Source organism: Vidua macroura, chromosome Z (genome assembly GCF_024509145.1).
Source record: "Vidua macroura isolate BioBank_ID:100142 chromosome Z, ASM2450914v1, whole genome shotgun sequence".
NCBI classification, from domain to species: domain Eukaryota; kingdom Metazoa; phylum Chordata; class Aves; order Passeriformes; family Viduidae; genus Vidua; species Vidua macroura.
Window position 1 is genome coordinate 47,539,177 of NC_071611.1, and position 24,129 is coordinate 47,563,305.

The window sequence follows — 24,129 nt, forward strand, 5'->3', positions numbered from 1 at the left end:
TCATTACCTTACATTCAGTGAAAGTTGTTAGAATTGTTTTAATGTTTTGATAAAACGCAGAAGTTGGTTATTTTTGTACTTGTTAGGAAATATAGTTTGAAAGTCTTCTGTCAGACTGTTAGATTATTACCAAAGTACTGCTTGTCTTTTAAGTGGGTTCAGGCTGTTTCTGCCTGTTTTTAAAGGAGAGCAGTATTTAAGAACTGTGGAAAGAGTCAGACTGTTCCAAGTACCTGTGTATTTTTATTGTTGGATAAGACGTAGCTCACATTTGCATGGTCCTTTATAAGAAAATTAGTTATATGGAGAGCTGTACTTTTTCCTTAATTTTTATTCTTTTTGGTTTTGCGTAATATAGCCTGATAATAATTTACATGCTTTCTAACATGATTAACGTTCTTGCCCTGCCCAGTTCAGCGCATGGTCTTGGACAATCAGGAACTGATTCTTAACAGACTCAAGGACATAAGAAAGGTAAATCTGAAAAAGAAACATGATTTTTTTTTTTGTTTTTTAGCAAGTACAGAATCCCCTTTCTTACAAAAAAAGTGAGTCATTGGTTACCCCCTAAGCAGGCTCAAGAGTAGAGAAGCTAACTGCTTGAACTGAAGTTTGTTTCTGTTTCTGATATCCTCTAGGCATAGAGCACATGATTGCTAAGTGTGGAACTATTTTGGATTTTGCCTCACAATATCTTTTTGCCAAATGTCGTATCATTTATTTTCCTTTATTTTGGTAGACTTCAATACGTCAGATGAATCAAACAAGATTTTACATTGTGGAAAACAATAAATCCATTGTACAAGTAAATTTATTTGTTGGTGGCCTTCCACCTCAGCTTTCCTCTGAAGAATACACAAATATTCTCAAAGAAGAATTAGCTATCAAAAGTAAGTAAACAACTACATTTTCAGACACATTAACTTGTACAAAACAAAATTTAGTAGCATCAATAGCTTCTTTTTTTATAATTCTAACTTTTTATGACCTGATTTTAAAAAATCATTCTGCCTTTTACTGTCACGTGGGCTTTTAAAATGATTTTAACATGCGCAGAGTTGCAGGAGAGATGTGACAGCTTATTATTTACAGAATAATTATTACGTTACTCTAGTTATAAGTGACTACACCTTTTTTTTTTTTGTATGTTTGTGTGAAAAGGCATCACTTTTTAGAAGAATTATACATACCTTAAACTATGTGCAGAATATCCCTTGCCTTTTTTAACCTCTGACACTTTTTGTCTGGGCTGTTCTCCATGTTAGTCATGAGCTCTGTGCCCCATCATGGAGCAGTATGAGCAGTGTGTGCACACACATATGGACAGACATTCAGGGAAAAGAATTTATTTTTCTTTTTCAAAGAAGTGTAATTGAATTTTCATAATACTCCTTCAACCAATACTTTTTATAAACAGTGTCAGGAATGTGTCATGCTTTTTGTTGCAAGAAACAAAGCATTTTTCTCAATCTTTTATGTCACTTCAAGAGGAATTAAACTTGAAATGCCAGAAAGAATTCTTAGTCACCTTTTATGAAAATCAGTTTATCTGTTCTAACTTGCAAAGTAAACATGAGAGGAAAAGTGTTAGTTGGAGGTTCTCCCTGTATTTGTATAACTTTTAATATTTATTTATATTATATTTATGTAACTTTTTAAAATACTTTAAATATTTACTCTAAATGTACCCAAGGTTTTATGTGTTTATATTTCTACCCTTTGCAGCAAATGTAGTATCTGTGAGACATGTTTATCAAGCACAAGGTAAGCATTAAAATTTTTAGTCTTGCAAACAATGTCTATGTTCAAAACTGCAGTCTAATACTAGAAGCTGGAAGCTCAGAGTATGTTAGCCATAAGCAAAAAGCCATTCAGGTAAAATGCAGCACATGGATTAGTGTTGCCTTATTAAGAAAAGTTAAAAGGTTGGCTGCATGCCTTGTGTACCAGAAGGCAGTAATATTTCATCATAAAAATGAGTTTTGAAGTTGGACTTCAACTGAATAATCTAACACCATAGAACTGTTAAAAATCCTTCAAGTGAAGGATTTTTAGTCTCTGACTTCGAGAATACTAAAATTTGGTACTGCTTTTGGACTCAGTGTGACTGTTTCATAGTCACTGTTTCCTAGCAGTGTTAAGAGCTAGAGTTCAATGGCCGAAAGCTGAAGAAAATAAATGCGTTCATCCTTTGAGGTGTTTCTTTGCTTTTGCAGTATGAACTTTATTTCAGCGAGGTCAGAGAAGCCATGAGGCTTCTGACAGCTGGAGCAGCAGTGGCTCTGGGCAGCTTTAGTGCAGTGGTCAGGTGGAGATCTGCATTTGGTAAAAATTTAAAGTGTGTAATTTTCTCGTCTGTATGTTTAGATGTCTATAGTTGAGATGTTTCACATCCTTTGGCAGGCTTAACTTCCACATGTCTGCTAACTGGGTTTTTCTATAGCATGGTTTTGAAGACTGATGTGTGCTTCCTTTGGGTTATTTCCTGTCTCCACGTGACTAATTGATACTGATTGATTTTGATCTTTGCATAGGAAAAGCTGTAAAGCTTTCCAATGTACCTTCTCCTTTCCATATTTGTCAGTGGTGAATACTTGGTTTTGTGATACTTGTCCCATGTCACAGTATCATTAAACCAAATTTACATGCATGCGCTTTTTAGATGTTTCTGCTTGTATGTGATTTTTATTGCCACTTTCTTCTTATGTTTGTATTTTTGTGGTTCTTATAACTGTCTAACTCTCCCATTTAGTTGCAGCCAGGTTATGTTACCAGCCTACATCTCATATACTGTCCATTTTGCATTTTTGTCTTATCCTGCCCTGTTTTCCTCCTCACCAAATATCTTACTTTACACTAACTTGTCAATATTTATTTTGTCTTTTCTCTTTTGTCTTCCCTTCTTCCCTAACTTCTCCATTCAGAACCTAAGCCAACATAAAGATCTAAACTTGATTATCAGCCCAAATATTTGCTTGCAGTAATTCTTACTGTTAATGAACAGAACTAATGGATTTTTAATAATTGGATACAAAATGAAACCTGATTACCTCTATCACTTGTGCATGATGAGAACAGAATGTTGGTAATGATAACGAGTGTGCAAATAGGCCCTACCCCTGAAGCTTAAAGGAAATATTTAAATATGCATTAGTTCTGTGCTGCAGTTCTTGTCTTCAAGTTGCTTTGCTTTACCAGAAATCTGAGGGTAGGAAGGCAGGTTTAAAAACATAACAACACAATTCAACTGATAACAAAGGACTGCAGAATAAGTTTTGCTGAATAATGTCCTCAGTAAACTGAGTAAACTTTTGCTGTAATATGAGACCTATTTTCTAATAATAGAAAATATAAAAAGTAGTTCTGATGCCTCTTTACAGGTGCTGTTGTACTCCAAATTTCATGTTTTTCTGAAGCTGAAAGAATATATATGCTAGTTAAAGATACTGTTGTCAATGACAAGCCTCTGAATGCTGTGGTGATTCCTGCAGTTATGGTAAGAGACAGGTTCAAATTTTAAAAATGTCTTTAAAAGAAAAAAACAACTGCTTTAAAACTCCTTCTGCTAGAACTAAATGAAAATATGTTTTATTCAAATAGGCCATACTATAAATAGTGTGACAAAAAACCCAACCAACTTCAGAGCCTGTACTTCATGTATATGATACATTCAGTGAGTTAAGTAATTTGTCGTGTTATTGTTCAATTGTCAATCTATAGTTGCCTAACTGTACAACTATAAAGGGGAGGAAACATTTTTTTTTCTCTTTGTTTCTTTCAATGACCAAAATGTTAAGTGGAGTTTCAGTTTCAGTTGATAATGTCTTAAAATGCTTACAAAACTTTGGTGTGGGAGCTAAACGTGTTTCCTCATTAACCGTGAGGTAAAACACTTCTGCTTATTTTCTCAGTGATATTATCTTCATTTCCCTGATTCTTTAGCAGAGGTAGTTTGACTTTGTTTACCCCTTGAGGATCTCAGAAGAACATAGTCTTCTCAAAGACTAAGTGCAAGAGTCCTTTCACAAATTCAGGCCTGATTCTGATTTATTCTTGTTGTTACTAATCACTTTCATGTGAATCAGTTTGATTAACAATAGATTCCATGTTAGTAAAGTGAGTCAATGTGAGAAGACGAAAACTATTAACTGAGCGAAGTGATATTTTTAACGACAATTATGTAGATTCTGTCCAAAAGAGAACGTTGCCGTAGTTACACAACACCTCAGCAGAAAGTATCTTGCAGTTACTATCTTTCTGGAACTGCATTATGGCGAGGAAAGTGTAAGTTTTGGTTTGACTTCTTGGAATGTCACAGAAGGTCAAAAAATTACATTATTAGTGAGAATTATCGTTCAATGGCCATAGTTGCTTACTCGCATACCTGCTTTCACTCTTTAAAAATGAGTCCTACATTTGTCAAGACTTTCTGAAGGCAAAATTATGATTTTCACATGAGTAGATACTAGTGGTAGTGCTCACATGCAACTGGCAAAATCAAAAGTTACACCCCCTCCTAAAAAATTGAGAGGCTTTTTCTTATGCATGCATAGGGATTACATTTTGAGAATTCCTTAGAAATCAAGGCTCCCTTGTCCAAACTAGGTTTCAGAGTGCCTGTTGTGAGAAACAGAAAGCAGGATAAACTTTTGGGTACTTGTTTTTGGTGTATTTTAGGCTAATGTATTTTAGCCTATTTTTGTTGTCTGTGGTGTGAAGTTGAACATACTCCACTTTGTTAATGACATATGTTGGTTTTTCTGACACTGGATATGTTTGAAGAGAACTTGATGCCAGGAAAATGTGAACATTGCTATCTTTTATCTGATGCAAGATAGTTTTTAGAAACTCCAGTTTAGGGGATTGCTAGGGATTAATTTCTAATATGTAAGCAGGAGAGAGGGAGTGTACACCAGCACAAATATTTTGTTTCCATTTCAACATGTGTTGTTTATATTTGGTCATATCAGTGAAAGGAGCCAAGAGTTAATTTAAATGATACTTCAGGTGTTTGTTTTTTGTATGATTGTCCACCCAGTTTATGCCATTCACTAATTACTCAGGGTAGACTAATGGTTGATCACAGTCTTTACTTTGGGTAGCAGTTGGACTAGATGACCTCCTGCAGTACTTTCCAACCCAGGCTATCTTTTAGCCTGTGATAATATTAGTCTTTGTTTATACGTGTGATGATTTAAGTACAGTACCAGGAAGTACACAGGAACTGACCCAATAATAAATTTACACTATGTTTGACATTTCTTTTGTGAGTAAATTACAAAGAAATTGGGAATGAAGGGCTAATGATTTTTTCAAATTGCCAGTTAAATTAAAGAAAAACCCAACCAACAAAAAACCAAAACCAAAATATCCCTTCTTAAAAATTGGTAAAAGCACAGAAGTATTGGTGGTTTGTAGATTGCTAGTCTTATTTTTCTGAGGTGAAATTTGCTTTCTCGGTGTCTGACATGCTGTCTAAGGAGGAGGCGTGATTCTAGTCTGGCATGCTCAGGCCTACCCAAAGCAATTCACCCTCTTATTACTGTTACTGAGAAATCTGAGCTCAGAATCAGTTTGCATAAGCTGCTTATTAGAAAGTCAAGCAGTTAGTGTTATTAGATGTATTGATCTGCTCTGCTGTTTCAGGCCTTTAGGAATTTAATCAAACACTTTTTCATTTCACAATATTCAAATAAATGAAAATACTCTCTTCGGTGGAATGTGGGGAAAAAAAAGTGCACTGTGTTATAAAGCTGTTTAGCTGCTGTGTGTAAGGAACTGCGGGGACAGTTTGTTTTCACTCTTTGGTATCAATTCAAGGTGAAAGATATTGCAGGACTAAATCTTTCAATTCAGAACTAATTTAACAGAACTTGTTTTGCAGCACAGGCAAGCAAGGAAGTCAGCAGACAGTATGAGGCCAAAATCACCACAGATTTTTGTGGTTTTATCACAAATGCCTTTTACTAATGGAGTGCCCTCTGATATACTGTGTTTAGATTCGTTTAGAGTAGCAAGAAAATATGTAGAAGATTCCCAAGTAGATGAAACATTCCATTTCATTCATTCTACTAAATCCTCACACAAATATTTACAACTTAAAAGCATTATAGTTAAATGAGCATTTTAGCCAAAACATGACTGGTTGCTTTTCACCCTTCTGAAAGGGTTGTCACTTTTTTCACCCTTTGCTGGAACAGTTTTCAAGGATTGGAATGGACTGCCCCAGGAAGCAGTGGGGTCACCAATCCCTGGAGGTGTTCAAGAAGTGACTGGACATGGCACTTTGTGCTGTGGTCTAGTCAACAAGTGGTATTCAGTCAAAGGTTGGAATTGATGATGTTACAGGTCTTTTTCTGACTTTTATGATTCTGTGATTCTTCCATTTCTGCAATATGCCAAAAAATAAAGAAGAGGCTTGGGGGTTGACCCAGCTGCTCCTCCAGTAGTGTTGCGACACCTTGCACATAATTTCTCATCAGGTAATGGGTCCTTTCTGGCCAGGGTGGAGAGAATTTTGTGTTGGGGCATTGTGAGTCCTTGCACATGGAGCGTCCTGCTGACAGCCATTTGCAAATGTTGAATTCTACTGTGGTGAATTCTGCAGTTCCTGGAGACAGCCCACTGCCCAGGAAGATGTGCTGTGGTCGTCACACTGATAGGGCTGGTGGCACAGAACGCCTTGTTCTGCTTTGTTGTGAGATGTGATTACACAGTACAGTCAATGGAAAGGGGATTAGCACGGATAATAAACATCTTGCCCCAGTTTAAAACGGTATTGTGCTACTCCTGACAAATTAAGCAATTCACAGTGACTGTCAGTGTCTAAGTCACGCAGCCTCCTTCAGCTGTCTGTAAGAAAGGAGCAATAAATTCCTTCCTGAATTGCAGCCAACAGAAAACCCTTCTTCAGATTTCACTCCTTAAGCACAGCACTGAAGCCAGGGCTAAAGGGGGAAGGGAGTCCTTGGGCTGTGAGTCATATACTCTCTTCTGCCCAGTAACAAACTCATTCCTCTGTCCCCAGTGGGGCTTTATTAAGGAACTTTTAAAAATTGTGCAGCTATAGAGTGCTACCCTTGTGACTGTCAGTAATTGTAACAAAGAGTGTGCTCTTGAGAAAGCACAGCACCCTGTTCTACTGTACAAACTGTCAAGAGTTTTTAATTCTTACCAAAAAATAATTGTTTTCTTAGAAGCTGGCCTTTATCTGGGGATGTAGCTGTGTTTCTTACTCCTGTAAGCTTAATGAAGAGTTGTGATGGGAAGCAAGTTCACTGTAAGGACAAGCACTTTCTTTAAATGTTATTTTTATTCTGAGTAGCTGCATCTAAATGGGTATAGTTAGAAATTCACATTGGAAGTTACCTTAACAAAGATGGGTTTGAGTAGTAGGATTATTCACTTTACACTAACTACAGATTTTTTATTAGTTCCAGGCATTCGCTGTAGCTGCTTGTAAATCTTAGTAGCATTCAGGGTATATATTTAACTGGTTTGGGGGTTTTTATGTAGAGTATTGACACTTGATAAGAAATACCATTGGCAATTTACAGTAGAAACTGTAAATACATATTTGCAAGAACTTATGTTACTTGGGTAAGATCTCAGACAACTTTATAAAACACAGTTGTCCTTTTGAATGCCTTAGAGTGTACCATGTCTCAGAAATAGTTGTGATTCCCTTATGTTGCTTTTGAATTATTTCAGGTACTTGGTTTTAAGCCCAGTGCATTAGAATGTGTCTCTAAAAGCAAGTAATATAAAACATGTGTTCAGCATGTCACTTCTAAATGTCCCAAACCAGTATTTTTAGAAACTGATTTCCTGAAGAAGAGAAGATAATCAATGTTCTTGTTACATTCAAGTAAGGTATTTGTTAGACTCTAGAGTTGGGCTGGTTTCTTTGCTGTTATTCTTCTTTGAAAAAATTTTTGTTACTTTGAGCTGCAGAACTTCATATTTTTTCTTTTTATTATCCTATTAACCCCCTTTTTTTAAACCCCACAAGTTTCCAGGCATTATACCAAGCCTGAGGTTTCAGGTTGCTGGTATTGTTCAGAAAATGGAAATGGCTAGAGATAAATTTATGTATTTAAAAAGCTCTGAAGATGAAGAAATGGAAAGTGGACAGGAGAGAGGGTAGGGCAGAGTAAAAGCTGGACAAGGAGTGCTGGAAGGGAACAATGTGCTCTGTTACCCCATGGGACAATGATGTTTCCTTTCAGAGCTGCTCTGTCTTCTCTTGCTCGTGGGATTTAACCCCATACAGCACTACAGGCTGGGCAGAGTGGCTGAAAAGCATCCCAGCACAAAAGGGGATGCTGGGAATGCTGGTCAACATCTGGCTGAACATGAGTCAGGAGTGTGCCCAGGTGGCCTTCTTGGTATGCTAGCCTGTATCAACAATAGTGTGGCCAGCAGGACCAGGGCAGGGATTGTCCCCCTGTACCCAGCACTGGTGAGGCCATACCTTGAGTTCTATGTCCAGTTCTGGGCCTCTCACTTCAAAAAGGACATTGATGTGCTGGGGTGTGTCCAGAGAAGGGAACAAGGCTCACAAAAGGACCAGAAAACATGTCTTATGAGAACTGGCTGAGGGAGCTGGGGTTGTTTAGTCTTCAGAAGAGGTGGCTCAGGGCTGACCCCATTGCTCTCTAAAACTCCCTGAAAGGAGGATGTAGTGAGGTGGGGGTTGGTGTCTCCTGCCGGGCCTGCAGTGAGAGGACAAGAAGAAATGGCCTTAATCTGAGACATGGGAGTTTCAGATTAGATATTAGGAAAAAAAAAAATTATCACTGTCAGAGTGGTCAGGCATTGAAAAAGATTGCCCAGGGATGTCACCATTCCTGCAGGTGTTTAAGAGGTATCTGGATCTGGTGCTGGTGATGTGGTTGAGCGGTTTAAGTGTTACAGTGGCAGTGCTGGGTGGGTGGTTGGGCTTGATGATCCTAATGTTGTCTTCCAACCTTGATGATTTTGTGATCATCAAAGAGCTATTCTAAGTGGGATATGGCAGATGATGATGATGCAGGAACTGATAGAACAATGATATGGCCTTTACTTCTGAAAACACCAGAGCTCTGCTTACTCTTCCATTAATGCTTGAATGGCTCAAGGGGACGAAATCCACTTGTCTCTTTGGGAAGTGCAGATCCTTGCTATTGACTTAATACCCAAGGAATCCCTTTTGTGACAGTGGCATGCATTATGTTCCATAGACTTCCTTTGCTGCCTACAAATTTCCTTTCCATGTGCTTAACATAAATGAATAATTACCCTTGTTACGTGTTGGGCATGCTTTGAGTAATTGCTTCCCCCTTTCCAATGTACATGTTTGGCCTGAATGTAGAGGCCAAAGGTGTTTTGACTTCAGTTGTCAGTCTAGCATGAAGGTAGTTCCTTTGGAGAGAGCTGTGTGCACATCTTTCAGCCTCTTTATCATCAACCTACTTGTTTTGTCTGCAGTGGAACCTTTCCAGTAAAATAAAACATAGAGGGTTTTTTGGCTGTTTGTCCTCCGAAACAGCCCTTATTTGGCTCATTTATTTTTCAAGAAAACAGATATATTTTTAAACTGAATGTCTTGTAGAATCTGATGGATGAGGAAAGAAGGGGTCAGTGTGTGCCTACTTGACCAGCCTTTATACCTGCTTAGTGTTCCTCTTCTCAATGTTTTCTCTTTATCAAGAGACAAATCACACTGGATGGCAGAGTGCATTTCTCATGCAAGCAATGTTAGAAGAGAAGGATTTTTATGTGTTTGTCAGCATATTGACACATCTGGCAGGGTGTGACTTGCAGAGGATTAGCACCCAGCTCTTCTAAGAACAGAAAGAAGAAATATCTCAAGTACTGTGAAGACGCAAACAATCATTTGTTTGTAAAGTGCTTAAATCAGGTCGCAGGTCTGGGGTGTCTCAATGTTGGACTCCATCTTTCATCCCCACAAATATAACTCATAAATTTGACCTGATTTCCCTGTTGTTCGCCTCAGATCATGGTCTCTGGTGGTTGCTCACAGGCAGCAGCTGAAAGGCTCTCTGGGTGCCTCCTCCTCCCGTCTGTAGCTGTTGGTATCTCTCCACATGCCTGCATGCTGCAGTCATGCTGCTGCCTCACCGACCCCTGAATCATTCTTGTCTAAACTGACTTATATTTAGCACTGTTGTTCTGTTCCCTGAATCCATCCAGTCAGCTGCGTGACAAATTGCTGTTCCCTGAATGGTGTCCAATTTGTAAATAACAATTACCACAACTTAGGGACCATGGCAAACCACTTCTGTTTAGAAGTACAGTTGTTGAAATGTCCAGTGGACTTTTCTGACATGTACCTGCACCCCAGCCTTGTGGCAGGATGGATGAAAGGTGTACTGATGATTCCTAATCTTTCTAGAACTACTTAGAAATCATTTTACAGAACTCATGGGTGGACAGGCTGGTTGAACACTAGTCCCAAGGTGCATCTGTTGGCTGGAAGTTTTGACCTCCAGTGAGGCTGCAGATATTGTTCCTGTGCAGTCCATGGAGTGCCCCAGGAAATCACACCTCTGCCATGTCCAGTGGCTTCCTTTGCAGTTTCTGGAGGCTTTGAGAGTCCTTTCAGCAGCAGCTTCAGTAGGTCATAAGATACTGGCACCCTGAGTAGATCCTCATGATGAAAAAGCTTAGCTTACATATTTTTAAAAGAAGCTTTCAGCTTCTAATTTCATAGGGTGAGGTACACCACTGTCTGCCCAAAATATCTTCATTTTAAAATGCTTTATCCTTGTAAATTGACATGCATGCTAAGACAACCACAAAACTAAAGAAAGATTTTCAGTTGGTTTGGGGAGAAGTTCTCGCTTTTCAAGGAAACTGTTTTAATTGTACAGAACTCTTATCCCTCACACTGTTTTTTGGCCAGACTCTTTACTGAAAATGCATAGTAACGGTTACTTAAAATGCCTTTGTTTCTAATGTCAGACTCAAATGTGGATTTGAAGTTGGTTAAGGAGCCTTCAATTCCTAGGGAAGCAAGATCAGAAGCTAACCTGTCCATTGGCTGGACATTGAATCTTTTTATTTATAGAATCTGGATTTTTTTCATAGGCATCAAGGAAGCATCAGATAATATTTCTGAGATGCAGAATTTTCCTGCCTTTTCATGGCATTGACTTATCCTTTTTCTTGATTTCTTTCAGGCTTCCAAGATACCACAGAATTGTTGCCCACTTCTTGTATTTGTGAATCCAAAAAGTGGTGGTCTAAAAGGTCGGGATCTGCTGTACAGTTTTAGAAAGTTGTTAAACCCTCATCAAGTCTTTGAACTTACCAATGGGGGCCCACTGCCTGGGTAAGTCATCATGTTTATTTTTTTTTTTTAATTCACTTTTTTTTGTTATGTTTTTAAAAGGGTAGACAAGATTCACTTATTTTGAAGATCTATATTGCTTCTGTGCCTGAAGATGAGGGCAGTAGATAATTTCCTTCTGACTGTTCTTATTATTTAAACATATTTAAACTTTGGGATCATCTAAAGAAAAGAGAATAGAGTAGTTCCTGATATATATACTTCTGTCAAATCTAGCAGAGTCTGGCCCTGGGAAAGTGATATATGCACTTTACAGTAGCACATATTTAATAATTATTGAAAATAAATAGATTTTATAATTCAATGGACATGGAAAGAGAAACGTAACATTTCCTGATGAGGGTGGATTTTTGCTTTTATTTCTTCTGCTGTTTCATGGGAACTACCAGGAAAGTACAATAAAATTTTCTCTTTTGACTCTTGAAACTTGGCCACAGTTTCAAATTAACAGGGTTTGCCTGATCACAGCTGCAACATTTCTACAAGGAACAGAACATAATATGCTTGTAGGAAGACAGGAACTGATGACTTGATTTAATGAACCCCACTTGGTTACAGCTTCATAAAGAGATGGTTGCAGCCTATTCCTCATTCCTTCACTACTACTTTAATAACAAACTTGTCTTGACAAGATCTTCAGTGCAAAAGCTTTGTGGGAAAAATGCAGCTTATGTAGGAGACAAGATAAACAAGCTACACAAACTAATTTTTCTGTCAGAACTGTATAATTCTGTTTTCTTCTTAATGGACTTCAAGCTGCAACTTCAGTAAGCAGTTCATTTTGTTCTAGCTTTGGAATCCTTCTGTAGCTTTATGGCAAAATGCTCCCACTTGTTCATTGCTTCTTGTGCAATGGGAAATAACAATTCTTTTGCATGATACATTGGTATGTAGGATGAAAAGCCACAAAAGGTAAGCATCACAAGGAAAACAGTACTATGAAGAAGAAAATGTACTGTGATAACTATGACTAAGTACAAAAACACCACCCATAATCAACATCTCCTCTAGGACTTAGAGAGTTACAGATGTTCACATTGAAATTATGACTAGTTAGGTCTCTGTGCCCTTGAAAAAGGAAGTGACTAACCATTTAGTTCTGTCTGTGAAGAATCATAGAGGAATATTTCTAAAATCATCTTTATCTGCAACTTCATATTTTTCCATTCACTTTGTTGAATTTGATCCAGAAACTGATGTTAAAGGGGCATGGGCAGAAATCAATAATACCGTGTTATTTTAAATAGTATATTGGGACTTTGCATTTCCTATATTCCATTGTAACTTTTCTTTTCCCCTGTGCTTTGCTTCACAATGGAGGTTTCACACGTTCTCCAAAGTCCCCTCCTTCCGAGTGCTGGTGTGTGGAGGGGACGGCACTGTTGGCTGGGTCCTTGGTGCCCTCGAGGAGATCAGGCACAAGCTGGTGTGCTCAGAGCCCTCAGTTGCCATCTTACCTTTAGGAACAGGTGAGAATCACAGCAAGAACAGAAGCTGAGCAGAGAAGCCCTCTGGAAAGTTTTATCTTTATCTGTCTGACAAGGACTCAGTTTTGCAGCTAAGATGCCATGAGATTCAGTTCTGGCTGGTGCTGCAAAGTAAATCACAGTATTGCCTTTTCAAGAAAATGTCAGTTGTGCTTTCAGAAAAACAGCATCAGGAGAAACAAGCAGCAGAGTGTTGATATGTGTGTGGGTGAGTGGGCAGGAGTTGAGAGGGCAAAATACCCTCCTCCTGACAACCACAGGTGCATCAGCCTTTGCTGTAAGACAGCAAAATCAGTTGCTCCCTGGTGTCTCAACTCCACAACAGGTTTTTCTACCACTTTTTGTGGAAACACTCCAGTGTCTATATGCAATGATAAGCACATGTGCAGACACAACACAGCTTAGATTTTTTTTTTTTCCTGCTAGTTAGCTCTTCCTTCCAAACAAATGAATTCTGTGACTTGATTGGAGCACCTTAGTGCAGTGTGATTTGTAAAACAGGGCTGATGCACTGATTATGAAACACAATCACTGTTCTTCACTGTTGCCCAGGTAATGACTTGGGGAGGGTCTTGCGCTGGGGAGCTGGCTACAGTGGGGAGGACCCATACTCCATTTTAATTTCTGTGGATGAGGCGGATGATGTTCTTATGGATCGCTGGACTATCCTTTTGGATGCAGAAGAGCCAGCTGAAGGTGCAGAAAATGGCATTGCGGAGCCTGAGCCTCCCAAGGTGAGCTGAGCACCATTTGGGTGTAATTCTTAGGAACTGTTGCTCTAGTGAAAATCACAAAGAGGATGGGTATTAACATAGTTTAATTTTTACTGCTTACTTGTCTTTGTGTTTGGGACTTACTGGGCTGTTTCCTGGTGAATACAGCACACGTCTGGACCTAGTGTTTCAGTTCTGGCAGGGTTGGTTGACTGCAGAGCATCTTTTGTAGCTATTTAGCAAAAAGCATCTGATAGAGGATTAATGAAAATATTCACATGGTGATAGCATTCCTATTTGCTTCAGCTGGAAAGAAAATTATTTCTCAAATAAGAAAAGGCTTTGGAAGAAATGCCAAAACACTTTCCAAAACACTTGTAAAAACTGGAGCGTCAACCAAAAAACACTCCCTTCCCCAGGAAGTACTTTCATATTTTCTTTCACAGTTTAAGAAATTACTAGGAGTTGCTAGCATATACAGGAAGTAAATCCTTCCATCATCTTACTGCTATTGTGTGTCTGTATATGTGTCATCTGTTATTTGCATTTTTTGAGTGAAAGTCACTGTCACTTGGTTCATATGAGCTTGTTTCTGTTTAGGAAAATAAAAATGTTGATTGTAGATGGTGATTTTGGAGCTCTATGTGAATCCTGGTTCAGTCTCTTTTCAGATGAAAGGAAGAAATCGGACAAGGAGCTTGCAAAAAAAAAAAATAGTAGGAAATCATAACAATGGTAGCAATTGTCCAAGATTTTAGTCTGGTCACTGGAAAATCCTAGACATTATGAGTCAATTGGAGAATTTAAGATGTTCGGGTTCCAGCTATTTTTCACTTGGTGGAGACAGGGGCTTTTTTTCCATCTGCTTTTTAAAGGTGAAGGATGAGAGAGTAAGGCCTAGGATAAAAGAGTTATAGAATGAACTGGCATGCAAAGAAAGATTTAATGGAAGAAATGGTCAAAATCTGTAGAAATTTGAGATTGGTATATAGGGAGCTAGTTAAAATGCAGCTGAGTAGGTGAAGTCAAGTTGTTCATTCATCTGGTATAAGCTGGTCACCTTCCAAAGAGTGTCTTCCCAATGATGTAATATAAATCCATGGCTGATGCCAAAAATAATAGTGGCATTAGTGTTCAGCAGCTTATGAAGTTATTGCATAGAATTGCTTTGAGCGGTTGAGTTGCTTTTATTTCTGTATTTGTTTTTATTTCTGCCTTATTATGCTTGTTACTTTTAATTAAAATATTTCATTTTGAAGTTTCTGATACTTTGGAAATAATGACTAAGCATGTCAACAGTTGTTCATGCAGCTTTATTTTTAGTGACGTGTTTCTGGAAAATGTTTTCCAGAATCTGTCAAGATGCAAGCGACTTGGAAGAATCATCTGCAAAACTTGCTTTTGTTGAAAAACTTTGGAACGTCTTCATTTTTCATTTATAAATGTAAGCAGGAAATGATAACTTTTTTGTTCCTTTTGGTCAGATTGTACAGATGAACAATTACTGTGGTCTTGGCATTGATGCAGAGTTGAGCTTGGACTTTCATCATGCTAGAGAAGAAGAACCAGGGAAATTTAATAGCAGGTAATCCGGGAAACAAGGTATGAAGTTCAATTCTCTGGTATTGTACTACTTCTAATTTACAGTACAAATTATAATCTTAAATGCTACAGGTATCCACTAATATGGCTTGTGGCAGAGCTGGGACAAGGAGGAATTAAGCTAGCCAGGATGTCACAGACACAAATTTCCTGTTTTGTTGGTTTGGGTATGGTTTGGGGTTTTTTTTTCCTCTACTGAGAGAGCACCAAAGCAGTTTTTGGAAGCCATGTCATTGTTGTTCAGTATTCTTAGTTGCCAATAACTGCATTGTTGAGTTCAGTGAAATTTTGAGATAGTGGAAATATTTCAAAGCCTTTAGCAAGAGTGAGGGTAGTGCTGCTACATGAGCAATAAGCACTGTTCAGAAGTATTCACAACTTCTACTGCACCTTTTGCAGTTTTGCCTAGTGCTGTTGTAATGCCTGCATGCTGGTATATTAAGGATAAAAAACTCTCTGTATCTCAATCTACAATCATGTTATTAAAAATGTGTTGACAGAGACCTTCCTCCTCTCTGGCATGCATGTCAACCAGTAATGGGACTTTTTCTTCTTCCCATAATTACTGAAATTGATGAGCAAAAGAAATCATGTCTGTCTAATTAATCAGTAATTCTTTACAGAAACTGGTTTTGTTTGCTTTCCCGTACATTTGTGATTAAATTCCTTCTAAATTGTCTCTTGGTTGCCAGAGTTACAGCCAGTTATGCAGTGTTCAAACTGTAACTATTAAAAATATTCTCTGACCAGTTACGAGTGCAATGATGTGTAATCCGACCTATCTTGTAGTGTTCTGCCTATCATTACAGGCATTGCTCATGGTGCTTTTCTTAAAAACTGACTTACACAGTTGATGTAAATATAGGTGGCTCCTGGTACATAAGTTGCTGCTAGCCACAGGTTGGCATTTTCAATATGCTTGACTGAAAGCATCATAGGTAGAAAATCAGGCAATAAGTTTGTGTGTGGCAGCGTCCGTTCTAGTAGGTGAAACTTTTCTAGATGGACTTGTGCATTTAATATAATGTACAAGTTATGTTCATTCTTTCTTCAAAATATACTACTCCATATTTGCAAAGCTGCAGCATTTCAAAATATGCATCCTATTCTTATTGCCACTGCATTTAAGGGATATACTTTGATTGCTGTTGCCGTGTGTGCTTTTCATCCCTGTCATCTTCATCTCAGTTATTTCCCAGTGTGCAGCATCCATAGTGCAGTGGACAATGTCTTGGTATCATTCTTGCAGGGTGACTTGAAGGACTTGTGGGAAAGAAGATAATTAATTTTTTTTCCCCAAATCTAAAGGGCTATATACTTCTGAAAAGGAAACATGAAATAATGAATTGATACTGAGGTGTATTTTTGTGGAAGCCAAAAGCTTGTTCATACTAACAGTGCTGACACATGATACTTACTTGTGACTGCCTGTGAAAATGACTGCTAAAATAGTTGAATTTATGCTTCCTCCTCATAAGCAAGTACACGCTCTTGTCAGTAATATTAGCTTGTTCTTTTTTTTTTATTTCTTGTAAATTAACTAAAGATCATATCTACTTAATGCAAGATGCAGCAGCTGCTGGCAGACGAACTCTTGAGCGCAGAACAGGAAGTTTTGGGCTGTGGCAACAGAAATTGCAGGTAGTCCTTGGAATAAATATGGGCTTGAGTGCTCTTCTGAAGCAAGACCTTAAACTGATAAATGTCCCAAAAGCTATGTGCTCTCTGGCCTCACTCAATAGAGTCTTTTTATGCTCTGGACTGCTTACCTTTAGCTAACAGCTCAAGGTGCAGTGATAACACCCCTGCAGGAATTCAACGCTGATCTTGCATTGCAGGGCAGATAAAAATAGTGTATATTGTGACAGTGATCGTTTGCATTGGTAAGTGCCAAACTATATGAGTTTTTTTCACAGTGTAAAATTTAATGACAGGGCATCTTCCTTCATTCACAGAATCACATACGGGGTCAGATTGGAAGAGATTACAGTAGTCATCTTCTCCCACCTCCCTGCTCAAGCAGGGTCATCCCAGAGCACTTGGCACAGGATTGCATTCCAGATGCTTCTTGAACATCTCCAGTGAGGGAGACTCCACACTCTCTCTGGATAATCTGTTCCAGTGCTCAGTTACCCACACAGTAAAGAAATTGTTCCTCATGTTCAGGTTGAACTTCTGTGCATCAGTTTCTGCCCATTGCCTCTTGTCCTTGCTTGCTGCCTGGCTCCGTCTTCTTGGCACTGTCCCTTCAGATACTTACAGGTATTGATAGGGTTCCCTCTCTTCTTGAGGCTGAACAGGCCCAACTCCCTCAGCCTTTCCTGGTTAAAGAGATGCTCCAGTCCCATAATAATCTTGGTGGCCCTCCACTGGACCCACTCCAGGAGCTTCACGTCTCTCTTGTACTGAGGAGCCCAAAACTGGGCATAGACTGAAGATGTACCTCACGAGGGCTGAGCAGAGGGGTAGGATCACCTCCCTCGACCTGCAGGTGATGCTCATCCTAATACACCCAGGATCCAATTGGCCTCTTGGCTCCTAGGACACATGGACATCGACAGCTTGTGGTTCACCAGGACACCCCGGTTCTTCTCCAGCAGATTGCCCCCAGCCTGTGCTGGTTCATGGGATTATTTTTCCTAAGTGTAGGACTCTCCCTTTGCTCTTTGTTGAATTTCAGATTGTTTCTCTCTGCCCATCTCTCCAGCCTGTCAAGGTCTCTCTGAACGGCTGCAGAGCTGTCTGGGGTATCAACCACTCCTCCCAGCTTTGTGTTATCAGTGAACTTGCTGAGGAGGCATCTGGCTCTTCATCCAAGTCATTCCCAGGGGATCCTGGAGCAGTTTTTAGGATTGCATACTACAGAAGAGATCACATCTTGCTTGGACCATCCAAAATGGCAGGAGATTGCCGTGGCAAGCAGTTTCCTAAATGCAAGGTTTGGGAGAATATTTTGCACCATTTAATGCAAGTTTAGACTTATTTTACAGAGATATACAGCCGTTCTGCAGTTAGGGCATTGTGAAGTATTCTTTCAGTTTCTGAAGGCTTCCTTCTTCATGCAACAAAAATTAATATTCCTTCAGGATATTGGAAGTGTTGTGTTTCCTACTGATATTCCAGTATTTTTCAGTTGTATCCAAATTAAGACAAAAGCTGTCTTAGCATAGACACATCTTGCATGGAGCAGAAGTGTATATTAAATGGAGTTACATGAGGTACCTTTAATTTGGTGCTATTTTAAACTGTTAGGACATAGGACTAATCATTCCCAATGTAATAATTTAAGGTGACTGAAAAGTCTGAAAAGTCTCTGTCTGAAGATTTGGCTGTAACCTGCATTGGCTGTCTTCACCACTTTAATGTCTACAGTATTTAGACATAATGCTAGAGAGATTTTGCAGAGTTGAATTCCAATGACACCCAAGTACTAGTAGGGTAAAATAATGGAAATTTATGCTTTTTATTTTTTAAGGTTGCCCTGAAGGCCATGTATCCAAAGGTTTCCATTATAGAAGAAAATAGCCTGTGTGTTCAACTATCTTTTGTTTATGTTATTCTTAAAATATTTTGCCATTTCTAGGGATGCCATAAAAATCTTCCTCATCTTTTTTATTCTAAAATTAGATATGTTGGAGCTCTGTCACAAGTTGAGATTACTAGTCCTGTTTTAAGTTTCTGTAGCTGAATATATTTCAAATTAATTTGGAATGTGTAAAGCAAAGATTTTCAAATGTTTTTTTGCCATAAGTATTGTAGCATTGCTTGAGAAAACAATTTAAAATTGGTCATGATGACCTCTAAGTCTTAATCAGAAATGTAATCTTCCAGTCCAGGAGTTTGCATTTCAAAGAGGCATTGTATTCAGGTAATGCTTCAAGAAGGGACAATTTTTCTGAATAAAATTGCACAATCTGCACATGCCTCAACAGCAGAATCATCCCTTAGGTAAAGGTATGTAAAGTAGCAGTTCATGGTTTATGCTTTGTTTTTATGCAGTAAAGCTAGAAGAATTTGAAATGGGTTTTAATTTAAAAACTCTTTAAATATACCTGCTGGAGGACAATAGTGGTATACATACAGGGAAGAGTGCTATGCTTGGCATTACCTTTTAGTTACAAGATCCCTGTCTGCTCCTAGGTTTCACAACAAGGGAGTTTACGTGAAAGTTGGGCTGCAGAAGATAAGTCACACTAGAAACCTTCACAAGGACATAAAGCTGCAAGTGGACCAGCATGAGGTGGAGTTACCAAGTATAGAAGGACTCATCTTTATTAATATACCCAGGTAAAAAGAAGAGGAAGGATCCCTTGTGGGTACATGCTGGACTGTGCGTGTAGAATTGCTGCTTGGTATTTGAACATCAAACGCCAAATGGTTAGGTAACAGGTAACAGGATCAATGACAACTGACCTGCACACACTTTCTGACATGCTGGGGATCGGGTACCTAAGCAGTTCCTGCAGTAAAGGCCAGATGGATTTCAACTGTCGAACACTGCCCAGGTCCTACAGGCAACTGGTCAATATACATGGAGTGTGTGATGCTACCTGGGTAGCCATGGAAGACCACAGTTCAGATACCTTTACAGGCCTATGAGTGCTTCCTTGACACCTGCAGGGAGCTAGAGTAACTGTTGTGTAATTCCACAGGAGATCTGGCTTCCTTAGATGTGATGTTGATAGAGGCAGGTTTTTTGTTTGCACAAAATGAGCAGGTAATTAGTCCTGCCATACTATTATTTTTTCAAGTACCATCTTGTCTTAAACAACCTGTATTTCTTTGCGTTTCAGTCTGAAAATGTTTTATTCAAATACTCCTTTTTACATGTACACAAATATACATTGCACATGAGAGCTGTGAAGAAGATCCCAATTAAGTGATGAGTAGTTCATGGGGCCAAAACAATAAGCAAGTGATTTGAGTGGGAAGAGTCAGTACTGCACAAAAAGCAGCATGGTTTAAATTGTCAGAAGCATTTCAGAGGACTGAAGCACATGAATGTCTGCCTAACTACAGGTGCTTTTGGCCAGGTACAAGAATGAAATCTTGATAATTGTTTTATCTTTAGTTTCTCTTCAGTAACTTCCATGAATATTGTCAAGACCATTAAGAGCTATGTTAAGTTCTTTAATCTTGAAAACTAATTTTCAAGAAAACTAAAATTTCTTAATTAATTTAATGAATTTTCAAAATGAAAATTAAGGGTTAGTTTAGCTGTAACCTCTATTTCCCAGCAAACTAAAACTCTACAGAGTTACCTTCTTCCTATTTACACCTTTTCTTTCCAACTGAAACTATTTACTTTGCTCCTTTTACTACTAAAAGTTCTGATAAAAATTCTTCCAGATTTTAGAAAAAGAGTTCAGGCTTTTACAATGCAGGAAAACTGCTCCCTCCAGCTGGTGGGGGAGCACATTGTGTAGCTTTTGAAGCCTGAGAAACCAGCCCTTAGCAGGGCACCAGGGAGCATGCCCGGGGGTTAGACCACAGGTGGTCACTGGTGTGCTCTCCACACAGCTGGGGCTCTGGGGCCGACCTCTGGGGATCTGAAAGTGACAACCGCTTTGAGAAGCCACGCATCGATGACGGCCTGCTAGAAGTGGTTGGTGTGACTGGCGTTGTCCACATGGTGAGTTGGCATCCCAGTAAGCACAGAAGAAACATATATTTTGTGGGACAGGCTTATTTATGTGACAAACAGCGCACTGCAAGTGCAATTATGCCTATTTGTTAAGGTTGGGTAAGAAGAAGTAATAGGAATTGAGAACTTGTTAAAAATCCATGGGGAAATGCTTTATGACTTAACTAGACTTTGAACCAAGTAGAGAAACATACATATGTGCATATATATATATAAAATGCAATATATATGTATATATAAAATACAAATATATGTATGTATTATGGAATGCACTAGCTTTCTCATAACAGGTATCACAGTGTCCAAATGGAACAGTTCATGGGATGAAAAGATTTTATTCTAATATTACAAAAACATGCACCCTTCATCTAGTATATTAGTGAAAAGTTTTGTACCTCATCACAATCACAGTGGAGATTCCATCAAGACCAGTTACTTTATAATTATCTGCCACAGGCTTTCTAACACGTCACTGAGAATTAGATACTTGCTGCTCTTGATTTGAATGCTACATCAAGCATGTGGTATGCTGTTCTGCAAAGAATATTATGACTCAACTTATGCAATTCTTTTTTAATTCTTTCATGTATTACGTATTTTTACAATGGTTTGCTATTAGTAACGCAGTCCTGTGGGATGGTAGGTTATTTTTGTCTTCATATCTTACCACTATATAAAGAAAACTGCTGCTGAAAAAGTATATATATGGTCAGGTAGCTAGAGATAACTAATCCATAAAACCACCAAAAATGGAAAGGTAGGTGCTTAAATTTTGTGGAGCTCAATCTTTGTTGTTGGCCAATTTTATTTTGTAATTTAGATCTTCTAAAATACACTAAAAAGTTGTTTTGGTAGAGATCCTTAAATCTTTTGTGAAAGTAGAAGCAGCTTTGGAGTATAAATGTTAACAAACCTGTGCTTTGGATTTGTGATATTAAGGTTTTTACTCCCACATTTGGATTTGAGTTTGGAAGAACTCTCTCTGATTAATAAACTGCTTTTAGACTTTGGAATTTCACATGTGCCGAAGTCTATGTGTATAATTAGTTGGTTTTGGAAGTATTTACTGTATTACAGTGTGGGAAACAAAAGCAAACAAGACCTTTGTGAGTGTATGCTCCTTGGCCAACCTTTGTGTACAGCTTTGCTTTGGGAGTTGTTTTGCCTCCCACAGCCTGCAGGGGAGTTCTCCTTCCTTGTCTAGCTGAAATAATTAATGCTGGGGCAGTAAAGGCACCCTAGTTTTGGCTAAGCAGTTTTTTAGCAGAATCTTAAAATGTCAGGTGAGAATAAAACAATATCCACCCAGTTTAATTGCAGCTAGTATTTGTACTTATTATTAGTTGGAGTAATTGATATCCTGGTTTTTATTCCCTAACAGGGTCAAGTCCAAGGTGGTTTTCGATCAGGAATCCGCATAGCTCAAGGCTCGTATTTCCGTGTAACACTCCTAAAGCCAATTCCAGTTCAAGTTGATGGAGAGCCCTGGATTCAGGCCCCTGGCCAGATTATAATTTCTGCTGCAGGACCAAAGGTACTGGGTGTAGGTTTTTCTTAGCAGTTTGACTTTGTCCCTGCACTGGATGTTACCGTATTATCTGGCTTGTCTGTGTTCTCCTGCTTAACCCTAAGGGAGCTGCTTAGCACTGTGTGGTAACTGACACAGCAGTTTCTAAAGAGGACAGTTTAAGAGCTTTCTGCTCTTAAACTGCTCAGGTGAGGCTCATGTTTAAAAAAATAGTCCCTGAGCTTTGGCCTAGTGATCCAATTTTTCCTCTGTATTGACATCTGCAGGGAGTGTTGCTTTTCTTGAAGCAGTGCAGTTATAAAGGCCATGGTAGTAGTGCAGTGTGCAAGGTAGGAATCAGTCTGCTGGAGAAGGGTCTGTCAGACAGTAGTAGCAAAGGAAAAAAATTAATAAGAGAGGAGCCAGGCCTGTGAAAAAGACTTGGGTAATCAGTGTCTGTTTTTTCTTGATTATCTCAATGTGTACGTAAAAGACAGCATCAGCTCCCTAAGAATTTGACTTCTCTATTGACTTTGAAATTGTGAAATAAACATTTTGAAGTAGGTGACTGTGGTGCACACCAGTCTGCACATTTGCCTGCTACCTTTGGGATGCCTTTTCAACTCACAGACATACGCTGCTATAGGCAACCTCAAAGGATATGTAGCTGTACTGGGAGGGCTACCAGAACAAAAAATTGCCCTTGCTGAGGAGAAGAAAGTAAAAGAGAAGGTCATATCTCAAAGTTTCAGGATATATTAAAACTTTGTTCTTTTCATGAGAAGAAGTGGGAGGGAAAGAGAGAGAGCAAACCTAACTTGTCCTTCAGTGACAAACATTTCTTCTTCTTCCACCAAGTTACTGACTAGCTATCTCTATATATGGGTATATATAGATATGTATGTACAGGAATATATATGCACACACATACATATACATAATGTGTATAGGTGTATGTAAAAAAAGCAGTAAATCCTATAGCTTTACAGGGATAGGTGCACCAGATAGTTGTGTATTTATGTGTTTTTCTCTTGCAGTTCAGCTTTTTTCTTGGTTTTTAGTTTGTTGCCTTAGATCAGCTAATTGATGACTACAGATATTTTAATACTCACCGTCTTTTAAATTTTTTCAATTTTAGGTCCATATGTTGAAAAAATCCAAGCAGAAGCAGAAAAAAACTGGAAGCCTGAAAGAGATGAAAGTGGATAGCACGTCAGTCTCTGAAGGAGGACGCAAAGGGGAGACCTGTGTTCATGCCCATAGTAGATACCACCCTGGTCCAGTAAAACCGAGCACAGACAAGTCGTGAAGAATGTTGCCTATGAGTGTGCCTTTCATTACATTTTGATAGTACATTTTGATAGAAGAACTTGGGTTCTTCTTTGTCTTTCAAAGATAGTACCTCATTGTCACAAATAATTATTATGTACCACTTGTCTCATCTGAAATGTTTACTTGGGGTTGCTTTTCTGTAAGCTGTTTCCCAGCCAAACATAGATTCCAAGATGCTGAGATTTCTACATTTGCCTTCACAAAAAAATCCTTCCCTCCTCCCAGTTCATTCTTAAAGAAAATCATTCCATAGGTATTTTTTATTTGTTCTATAACTGAAAATGTGTTCCTTTAAATTAACACTCACAATAACATGCTAATCAGAAAAAAGGCAAAAACATGAGCTGCTGAGAGCTCCTTAGATCAGTCCAAATAGCACAGCTGAAACAGTACAAGTGTAAAGAGAACAACACAAAACACAGGAGAGATTATTTCTCTAAAAGGATCCCAATGCACTGGGAAGAGAGAAATTGCTAGAACAGTTGAGTCAA

General features: G+C 38.6%; 1 protein-coding gene across 1 annotated transcript in view; it reads left to right on the top strand.

Annotated features, from left to right (window-relative positions):
* The window catches only part of DGKQ (diacylglycerol kinase theta), an 80,410-nt gene extending 56,756 nt beyond the window's left edge, over positions 1-23,654 (top strand). The window contains exons 12-23 of the mRNA XM_054004003.1: positions 413-474; positions 740-890; positions 1,726-1,764; positions 3,381-3,496; positions 11,184-11,335; positions 12,674-12,822; positions 13,393-13,574; positions 15,038-15,138; positions 19,296-19,442; positions 20,676-20,787; positions 22,181-22,333; positions 23,445-23,654. Of these exons, the coding sequence (XP_053859978.1) occupies positions 413-474; positions 740-890; positions 1,726-1,764; positions 3,381-3,496; positions 11,184-11,335; positions 12,674-12,822; positions 13,393-13,574; positions 15,038-15,138; positions 19,296-19,442; positions 20,676-20,787; positions 22,181-22,333; positions 23,445-23,615 (1,535 nt within the window). The 3' untranslated portion in view covers positions 23,616-23,654. The remainder of the gene's footprint in view (positions 1-412; positions 475-739; positions 891-1,725; positions 1,765-3,380; positions 3,497-11,183; positions 11,336-12,673; positions 12,823-13,392; positions 13,575-15,037; positions 15,139-19,295; positions 19,443-20,675; positions 20,788-22,180; positions 22,334-23,444) is intronic.
* Positions 23,655-24,129: the final 475 nt, after the last annotated feature.